The following is a 10,198-nucleotide window of genomic DNA, read 5'->3' as shown; positions in this document are numbered from 1 at the left end:
GTTTACACCATATGGGGTCCTCTCATCTTTATCTGTGTCCTGGAACTCTGTCCATTTGTTTCATTCCAGCTGCTGCTATAGCAACCTCTGTGTAGAGCCTGATCGAGGTCATGTGGGCACTACCAGATAGCCCTTCACCTCATGCCCCAAATTCCTATCTCTCACTTCCCACCTCTAGTTTCCTCGTTGACAAGGAGTCATACGATCATTGGTGTATCCATCTATACAGGAAGGTATTGTGTCTTTCTAGTTTTAGCCTTTCCTCACAAGGAAATTCCTTGCATGTAGTGACAGTTAAATATTTGTTAAGTAAGTTCAAGAAATATTAATTTTGTGTTAATTCTATTAGTGTAATTGAAAGGAAATAGTCTTTCAAGAATGAAAGAAACTGGAGGTAGAAATATTATTTGAAGATTCATGGGCACTAATTCTGCTTTCTAGACCTGAAGTGTTGCCTGGTTAACATGGCATTTGGTTCAAGAAGGATATGATGCCTGAAACATTCCTTTAAAGGACCCACATAAAATTAGTGTTAGTTACTACTTTTTTTTACGTTTATTTATTTATTTTGAGAGAGAGAGAGAATGTGTGCATGTGGGCAGGGAGGGGAAGGGCAGAGAGAAAGAGGGAGAGAATCCCAAGCAAGTCCCATGGCCAACACAGAGTCTGATGCAGGGTCCAATACCAGGAACCGTGAGATCATGACCTGAGCCAAAATCAAGAGACAAACACCCAACCAATGAGCCACTTAGGCACCCCAGTGTTTGTTACTTTTTAAACTTTTCTTGAGTGGTGATATAATTCCCCAATGTAAAAGGGCAGACACAACAAGGTTTGAGCTTCCAGAAAAGGGAGATTCTAAGTGTTTCTAGGAGTGTCTGTAGCAGTTGTGACCCTCCCCCCAGTAGGAACCCCTCTGAAATATGATGCATCTACCTCTTCTCTGGGTAGACGTCTAACCTCTGATAAGTTTCTGCATCCTAGATAGAATAGGTCATGGATTTAAAATAACCTTATATGGGGTGCCTGGGTGGCTCAATCAGTTAAGTGTCCGACTTCAGCTCAGGTCATGATCTCACTGTCCGTGAGTTCGAGCCCTGCGTAGGGCTCTGTGCTGATAGCTCAGAGCATGGAGTCTGCTTCAGATTCTGTATCTCTCTCTCTCTCTGCCCCTCCCCTGCTCATGCTCTGTCTCTCTCTGTCTCAAAAATAAATAAAAAAATTTTTAAAATTTAAAAAAAATAACCTCTCTCACATGTGAGATCTCTTTTTTCTAATCTTCAACCTGCCAGGAATGCTTTGAAAAATGAATTGCATTATTAAGTTAAAAATGAATTGCATTATTAACATTAACTTAATGTTAACCTAAATTTTTTTTTGTACTTTGGGGTTAGAATCTCTTGGTTATTTTTACATTATCATTATCATTATAATGCACATTTTACTGATTTTTAAAATATTTTTGTGCCTTTAGCCATAAGTAAATGGTGTATAATTGTTTGTTTCCTTTCTACGTTTTTAGTACCCTTACTTGGCTGCAGAATGATGTTACCCCCAAAAAATGAATTCTGAAGCTTCCTATACTTACATTGTGCAATATGCTCCTCATTCAGGTTTCCATCAAGGTTATTCTAAAGCAGTACCTTTTCTCTATACCTACTAGAGCTTTTGATGCATAGGAGATACTTGAGTACCCACTTATCATTTGTTGATTTAATAATTTATTGACCCAGCAATTCTGCAATGCTGCTGAGTTGCTTGTCTGCTCCTTTTCTGACTAGGAAGTTAGATAATCTTTTTAAAAAATGAAACAGTGCTAGTTGGTAAACCTTAGGATTAATATAGTTTGAAACCTTTACTGTGATACTGAAAGTGGAGGTGGTGCTTAGAGAAGGGCTTTTCTTGACACAAATATGTCTCAACCTAGAATAAATGTCCAAAACCTAGAATTGTGCTTCTGCTATGTGACACCCTCATTCCAGGATTTTCTAGACTCTGTGTGAATCCCATATAGCTCCCCTATAATTTCCAGTCAGCTTCTATTCTGGCTCTTTTCTGTCACTCAATCATGTCACATTTCCAGTTAGCTGATTCTGTGTAGTGATGAACTTCTGATAAGTAGCATATACAATGATATAGTGCTCAGCAAGCAAGGTGTGTTCCTGAATCTGGGATTAGCCACTTATGAAATGTTTAATTTTGAGTGGGTGATTTAATATCTAAAAGCTTCAGTTCAACTATAAAAGGAGTATGAAAATAGCTACCTCTCAGGGATTAAATGAAATGGTAAATTGTAAAGCACTGAACACCTAGCCCTACCCATAATCAGTTCTCTAGAATTCAGTTGGATATATTGGCCTAAGGGAGATGAGGGAGGCCTGGACCAGAATTAAAGATTTGGTAATCACTTCCAGCTTGCATAGAGATGGTAACTGAATCCATGCATAATGAAGGCAGTGGTCAACAACCTTGACTGCACATGGAAATCACCCAGACAGACTTACAAAAGATACACTTGATGTTTAGGAAAGCAGCATGGCCCCCAGGATTCTGACTGAATTGGTACAAAGCAGTAGTTGTCCAGCTGCAGCATGCATTGGAACCACATGGAGGGCTTGTGAAACCACTTATGGTTGAGTGCTATCCCAAGAGTTTCTAATTCAGAATATTGAGAATTCACATTTCTAACAGGTCTCAGGTGATGCTGCTGGTACAGCTGCTGGAGAGGAGACCATAAACTTATGAGTAGTCTCCAGGCAGCATGGGCACTCCTCTACTAAGGTGGTTTTGTCAGGGTAAGGGTGGTAATGGTACTTCTGCTGCTTGCTAGAGATTTCACCAGTTTTCCACAGGTTGGAGTTAAGGATGAGGATGTTTTGAGAAAAATTCTAAGACATGAAAAGTGGGTTTTGATATCAAGCGGAGACATCTGTTTGAGACCATGAAGTGACTGGTCACTAGTTACACATTCTTGTCTTGCCCAAACATGTTTCTGGAGAAAGAGCGTTAGGGCCACTGAGACCCAAAAAGAAGAACGTTGGCAGTGGTTTCTACTCACACATAAAGGAACATGACGTGGGTCTTCCTCTATAGTAATACGGAAAGAAAATTTAATGTTTTTCATGTGGAATGGTGTACTATTACTATTTACTGAGTTTATTTGCTGTTTTAAGATTCTAACCCATTTCTGTCAGTTGCAACTGTTTTTTCCTTGTGAATCCTGACAATAAATGTTGGAGAGTTAATTATCATACAGCTGTACACACTCAGGGGTCTCCCAATCAAAAATAAAAATCAGCACCTATCCTGGGCTGCTACTTTACTTATGGTTAAAAAGATTCAGGAAGCTTATTGGCTCTGGTTTGACCAATCACGTCCAGCCTCCAACACTGGCGAATCATGTTTTCTCACCTTCTATTTAAGTGAGACTTCCAGAGTCCCCTAGGGTATTTATGCTGCTGACTAAAGTCAGGTTCGCCGAGCCTGAGTAGCAGGAGAGCATCCGGGATCTAGCAAAGTTAGTTTCTCGTTTCTGTCAGTGTCCGTTTCTCTCTGCTTTTCTGTTTGTCTCCTTTAAGAGATGGGGAATTTCTTGTTTGGCTGTGGGAAAGACAGACAAGAGAGTATAAGATACTTAGACTTAGTTCCCTTTATCTCACTAATCACAAAATGTCCCAAGAAGTTGAGACCTAGGCAGTAAATTCAGCTTTCTTTCCTTTCTCTAACAGAAGAACAAAACTTAGTACTGGGTTGAGAGAGACGCTTTGGGCTGATCAAAACTGGAAACTACCTCTTAGTCCAGGTGGAGCTCATTCTTCCTATCCAGGCTTCCTTTACTTCCCTGTTGTGGGCTTGCTGGAAAATCTGGGACTAGTAAGAGCTCCCAAAGAACCCATCTAGCTGGAATGATACTAGCTAATGGTTGGGAGGTCTTTCTCAAATTTATCCTGCTGCTTTTAAGGGTATCTCTAACTCATAGACCTAGTATCTTTTACAATGCAAGGCTGAAGAAAGGACCTTCTCTGATTAGCTCAAGCCTTGGTTCTAACTTTGCTGTAATCGCTTCTTAAAGCTAATCTCCCCATCCTTGATAGGGTTACTAGCTATTTTCTTTCCTATTCTGAGTCAAAAAGAACACATCAGAAGGAAGCTCTGTATAACCTATTGTCCTTCTAATGCCTTCACTAGGCTTAATTCGTAGCTACTTTCTGCCTCTGAGCCATCCAAATACTTCAAGAAATGACTCCTAATGTTTAAAGAATTTTACAGGACACTTACTTTGCCTGAAGTCCATGTTTTACAAAGCCCTTCTTCAGGACCAAGGGCTGTTGAACATTCTTAATTCTTTCGACTCCTCTCAAACAGGTAGCTTGAACCTTAGAAACATTTTGGTGTTCATTTAGGTTCTGATTCAATTTGTGTTGCTGGAATTAGAAAGGTAGGCTGAGGGAATGGCTTTTACTGAGGAATAGTTCTCCTGTTCCTATTGTTCAACTGTCTTTCAAATTCATGACTTAGTGTCTACTTCGTCCTCATAAAGGCACATGGTCCTTTTGTGTTCTTCCTTGGCCCATAGTTGTTCCAGTCCTTGAGATTCTTTCTCAAGTGGTCTCTCTTCAAACTCTTCCTGCCCTTGGATTTTAGACTCAAGTTGTTCATAACAGTACTGTTAACACCAACATTCAGGTGTTTGTGGGATCCTAGACCCAAAAGAGTTCCCTTTTAAACTTCCTCATGTTGAACCTACAGATACTGTAAGAATCTCTACTTCAAAACCCCATTTTCTCATAGGGTTTTCTGCTTGGACATTTCTCTGCCTGAAGAGTCTCTACTTAACCTCCTAGTATTTTTAAGCAACAAGATCCTGGAATGTATATGGGCTCTATAGGGGATGGGATTGTGATGCTGACCCTAGAAACTTTCCTCATTCCCTCATGCTCAGGCTACTTCTGTACTCCAGGAATGAATCCTGATACCGGCAGAAGAAGCCATAAAATGCATTGAGAACCTACTGAGAAGTGAAACCTAAGTGCCTTTTCCAATAGTATTCTTTTGTCTATCCCTCAAAGGGGATTTAAAGTTTCTTCCCTCAAGTGTATGAGAAGTTAATTCTGTCTGAAGGGATGAGTTGTGTCCTTAATTCAGAAACTCACAGGTACTGTTCATCACTTACAAGACTGTCATCCCAGAAGAGTCTGATAGCCTCACCTGTGGCTGCCTTCCCTTGGAGAGCATCTCTTGATCCAATGTAAGATTAAAACTCTTCACATTTGTGGCTCGTAAAAGGGATATCTTAGGATCTCTTTCCAATTCTGTCAGGATCTTTAGATAAAGATGTCCTACAGCAAACCAACCACTCCCTACGCATGCCAATTAGTGTGGTGGAAAGTGGCAGCTCACATCTTGTGGGGAAGGAAGGTGGTAAAAGCCTGGATCAAAGGTTGAAGGAGTTTGTAGCAGGGAAGGTGAGAGCCAGGAGAACGGAGACCTGGGTCGAGGAGAAAGTGCCCCTTGTAGTAGGGTACCATAGCTGTTGGTAGCCTCAAGGATTCCTCTGAGCAAACACAGAAGTGCTATGGGAGGAGTTGCTGCTCAACCTAACACGTATCTTAGCAGCTGGCACTCATGAACAAAACCTTAAAGCCCAGTGGAGATCTTGTTTCCTGTTTTGCTAACAGTTTTGCTTTGGTCTTATTCTAGGACTTTCGTCCTATAGGAACTGAAGGCTGACGATTCAGTGGTGGTTCACTAAATTTGTGTGCCTGAATGTCTTCAGCTGAAGACTACTCAGATCACCTGGGAGCTTTTTGTTTACAGTTCCTATCTGATGACTCCTCAGCTGGGTTCAACTTGGGATGTTTAAACCAGTCTTCTACTCATGCTGTTTGGCTTTGTTAAAGCAATCCAGGTCAGAGCAGGGAGAACAGTCACTCTTCAGAAAATAACATGCCATGGTGACTACATCTTCAGCTCTCAGTGCTGTTGTAACTGACAATCCCAAGCTCCCATCAAAGGCTTCTCCAGAGTTAGCATGTCCTGGATTGGTACCAAGATTTCACTTCAGCAGATAAGAAGCAGTCCCTTTTGGGAACAACAAAGCCCAGATTCCCTTCACTTAGACCCTATACTAAAGGCCTTTCTGCAGTGGGATAACTGAATTTCCTGTGGTCCTTACTAAGGACTGCAGTGCACAGATCCTTGAGCCCATTATGATCCACCTTCAAATTGCTTGATTCCAGGCTATATTCAACAAGAATAGAAAAATTCATGATGTAAGCTATTACCTTTTCTCCTTCCTGTTCCTATAAGTGGACTTCTGATTGCTTGCCTTTACTCTAAGCTCTTTATAGAGTTGTGGCACCAACAGCCATAGTGTGGAGGTGGAAGTGTGGGTGTTGGGAGTATATAGTTAATACAAACGCAGTACATGTTCTTTTTTTTTTTTTTTTTTTTTTTTTTTTTTTTTTTTTTTTTTTTTCCTGCTGGCTGCTGTTACCTGTTGCTTGGTCATATTTGTAATCTCTCTTGCAACTTAATACACATTAATCACTCGATTGCCCATACAAGACATAAACATACATCCCTCTGACAGTCCTTTTATAAGCAGTCCCCTTCCTCACTAATGGCTGCCTAATGTTCAAAAGTTTCCTTATACTTGCCCACAAAGCTCATCTTCAGACTTGTCCAGATTCCTTTAGGACTTTGCATTTGGTTCCTGAAATTGGAACTTTGCTTAACTATATCTAGTGTTCTGAAGCCAAAAACTCTGGCATATTATGGGAATCCTATTCCTGCTTGCCTCTACTGTTAGATCAATATAAGGATTATCACTTAATCTCCATTTCCATGAAGACTGACATATGCACACACCCCCACTCAAGTGAGCAGCATTGGAAGAAATCCTGAATTCTCTCAACCTCTCACTGGCCCCTACAAAAGGGATGCTAATTTTTTTTAAGTCTTCGAGTCATCTTAAGAATTCTAAGCAGGCTCCATACTGCCCATACAGAGCCCGATGCAGGGCTTGAACCCACAAACCATGAGATCATGACCTGAGCTGAAACCAAGAGTTGGACCCTTAAACAACTGAAGCACCCCAAAGGTTGCTTATTGATCTATTTATTGGCTTATGGAGTTAAAGTCAAATACTTGTCCACATTCTAATTGTCTCTAATCCTGGGGTCATCTGTAGACTATAGGTGAAAGACTGGTTGTGTGTCTTTATGAAGCAGGCTAGCATTTCCTCAGCCCATCAAAAACTCACCTTGGATTGAGAAGTGGACAGGTAGTGAATCTCTCTAGATCTTGGTCCCATACTCCAGTTTAATCAGTCAAACCAAAACTTTAATTTCTATGGTAAGACGACATAGTATACTTGTTTAAAAGCCTACATTCTGAGGTCAGACTACCTGGGCTTGATTTATGGCTCTACTATTTAGGACTTGGGCATCCTCTGAAACTGCTTAACTTTTGTCCTCAGTGCTTCCTTGCCTGTAACATCAGGCTAATACTACTACAAGGTGGTTATGAAAACTAAGGGAGTAAATGTAAAGAATTTCAGAAGTCTATAACTGTACCAGGCACTAAAAGGTTTACTTGGCTCACAGGTCTTAATTGTCTAAGTACCTATAGGAGAAAGGAATGTAACTAGCATTTGGGAACCCCAGTACTTCTAATCCACACCAACTTTCTCCTATTTCCTGGGAAATCCCAAGCTCTGTCCTTCCTCCACATCTTCACACTTCCAGTTTCTTAAGTCTGGAAGACTTCTATCAGCTATCACTTGGAGGAATTTTGCTTAAACCATGTCTTTATGAGGTCCTTTCTCCTGCTCAACCGTTATACTGTGAGAACATGTTGACCTTTGTATGATCAATAGTGAACTGGCTATTCACTCACTAAGTGAAAACCAGTGCAGGAGGCTTCCCACCGCCCCCCCCCCCCCCCCCCCGCAAACCCTGCCAGGCCCCAAAAGACCAGAAATGAGAGATCTCCCAGATCTCCCAGATAGAGTGGAAGCAGGTCAAGGATTATGCCATGTTTGTGGTAGCCTGGGCAGCACACAGTTCTAGCTGGGACTCCAGTCCAGGAAGGTCTGAGATTCAACTACTCTGTCCCTTGGAGAAAGGGCTGTGCTATGCAGTCTGGAGTTCGGTACAGTAGTGGAGGCTTAAAATCCTATGTTCCCAAGGATTTTCTCCACTCAGGAAGCAACTCAGTCCTACAGTCCACTTAGCAGGAAAATCAGACCAGCTTATAGAACTGCACTGAACTCATTAACTAAAATTTAAAGTGAATTGGACCAGGAAAAAAATGGTTAAGGAATTATGCACCCAAATTGGCTCTCAGCCTTCGCATCTGGGTTCTCCTCTAGCAGCAAGATATCCCAAGTATTTTTCCTTGGAATTCAAGAGAAGTTGTCTTCCTGGGTGACTCAGTTGGTTGAGCATCAGACTCCTGATTTCAGCTTAGGTCATGATCCCAGGGTCATGGGATCAAGCCCAGCATCGGGCTCCATTCTGAGCATGAAGCCTGCTTAAGATTCTCTCCCTCTGCCCTTCTCCCCTGCTGGAATGCTGCTATTTAAAAAAAGAAAGTTTGAGGGTTGACCTCAGTCATCAGACTCAAATTCCAGGACAAAGATCCATCACTAAATACATCAGCTCACAAATGCCTCTTAACACTTACTAATAAGACCATCAACCAAGCAGGGTTAGACTGTCCTCCTTTGCAGTTACCTTCCTTTGGCAAGTTGATCTGGATCCAGTGTAACTCAAATGAGGTCTTCTGTGTCAGGCTGTGATGGCCCTTGATTAGGAATCTTGGGATCCTGTGATTCCTGGTACTTGGCAATGAGAAAAGCAGCTTCTCGTTGCGACTCCAAGCCCACTGTGCTCCATAACCTAAAAGGAACACCTGAAGTCCAGTAGTTGAGCAGACTTCATTAATGCTGCAAAAACAGTAACTTGTTTCTCTAAAGTGGGAATAGTATCAGCCCTCTCAAAACCAAAAACAACTTCCCATTCCTGGGGATGTCATTAACAACTGAACAGGCACAAGCCACCAGATCAAAGTAGAGTGTCAGCTTTAATATACAATCAAACCTTTTCCTCCTGGGAAGGAATAAATCCAAGAAGGACTAAAACGTTCACTTCTGGGGAAACAATACCAAAACCCTCATGGGAGGAAGAATACAGGGAACAGGGGTTTTCTCCTGCTCTCCTGTCCAGTCCAAAGCTCTGCCTTTTAACTATTGAAACTATTACCAACTGTAACTCTATTATAGTCCTCTCTGGAGGAGAGCAGCTGGGTAATAGCATACTGATTTTTCTGACCTGACTTACAACTACTTCCTAAACCCCAATCATTGTTACTTTTCATATTCAGGCTAGTGAGGTTTGATCCCTTTGTTCCTAAAAGACTCTCAAATCCATAAACTTGGAGCAACTAACATAATGCTTCCTACCTGTGCATAGCTCTAGAAACTGAGTCCCATACCTTCCTATTTACTTCTAGATCACATGAAACTTTTTTTTTTTTTTAATGGGTAAACTGAAAATGCAATCCTGGCCTGGTGATAAAAACTAAGCTGTTAGCAAAAAGTATTCCATCTGCCAATCCCTACAACACCTGTATTGGTTTATAGGCTCTTACTTTCATCTGGGACTCAAAGCCCTGGGAGGGTATAGCTGCCTATTCAGTCTAAGGTTTGAAGAAGCAGGGCTTCTGACCCTATGAAATCCTTTTCCTTTTCCTCCAGACTCCCTTGCCCTGGAAGTTAAGGGCAATTTCTCTTCTTCTATTTTAGCTTCAATCCCCCATGAACTTATCAAAACACTTAATACATACTGACTATATTTCATGATTATCCTAGGTTTGTCCCCAGAAATTTCCTAGTCTAACAAGTGCTGTCCTCTATCGTAACTTAGAATTATAAAATTACATTTACATCCTTATGGTTTGTCTCAATCTCCTAAAGTTCATAAATCCCAGAATCTTCCAGAAGATGCCTACTTGCCTCTAGCAGTAATGTGGTCATCTGTCTCCAGGCAATGTTTATCATTCAACCCCCATTCCATCACTTCCTATGCCTTTACCTGTGACAAAGATGCTGTAGAAATCCTAATCTTTTTCTACCTTGGAGTACCAGAGTACAGGAGATACTAGCTACATCCTGTCAGTCTTGGGCTGAACTACT

General features: G+C 41.4%; 1 protein-coding gene across 6 annotated transcripts in view; it reads left to right on the top strand.

Annotated features, from left to right (window-relative positions):
• The first annotated feature begins 71 nt into the window (after nt 1-71).
• The window catches only part of TRIM21 (tripartite motif containing 21), a 146,099-nt gene continuing 135,972 nt past the window's right edge, over nt 72-10,198 (top strand). For 2 of the 6 annotated variants that reach the window (XM_042904673.1, XM_042904675.1), the window contains exon 1: nt 154-233. Coding sequence is in view for 1 of the 6 variants with exons in the window: in XM_042904672.1 (XP_042760606.1) it covers nt 142-233 (92 nt within the window). In the remaining 5 variants the exon portion in view is untranslated. Of the gene's footprint in view, nt 234-10,198 lie in introns of all 6 variants that reach the window. The other 4 variants (XM_042904677.1, XM_042904674.1, XM_042904672.1 and 1 more) reach the window with 3 other exon arrangements.

The sequence above is a fragment of the Panthera leo genome, chromosome D1 (genome assembly GCF_018350215.1).
Source record: "Panthera leo isolate Ple1 chromosome D1, P.leo_Ple1_pat1.1, whole genome shotgun sequence".
Taxonomy (NCBI): domain Eukaryota; kingdom Metazoa; phylum Chordata; class Mammalia; order Carnivora; family Felidae; genus Panthera; species Panthera leo.
The sequence above is the reverse complement of the archived record's forward strand: the minus strand, read 5'-3'. Positions and strand labels throughout refer to the sequence as shown.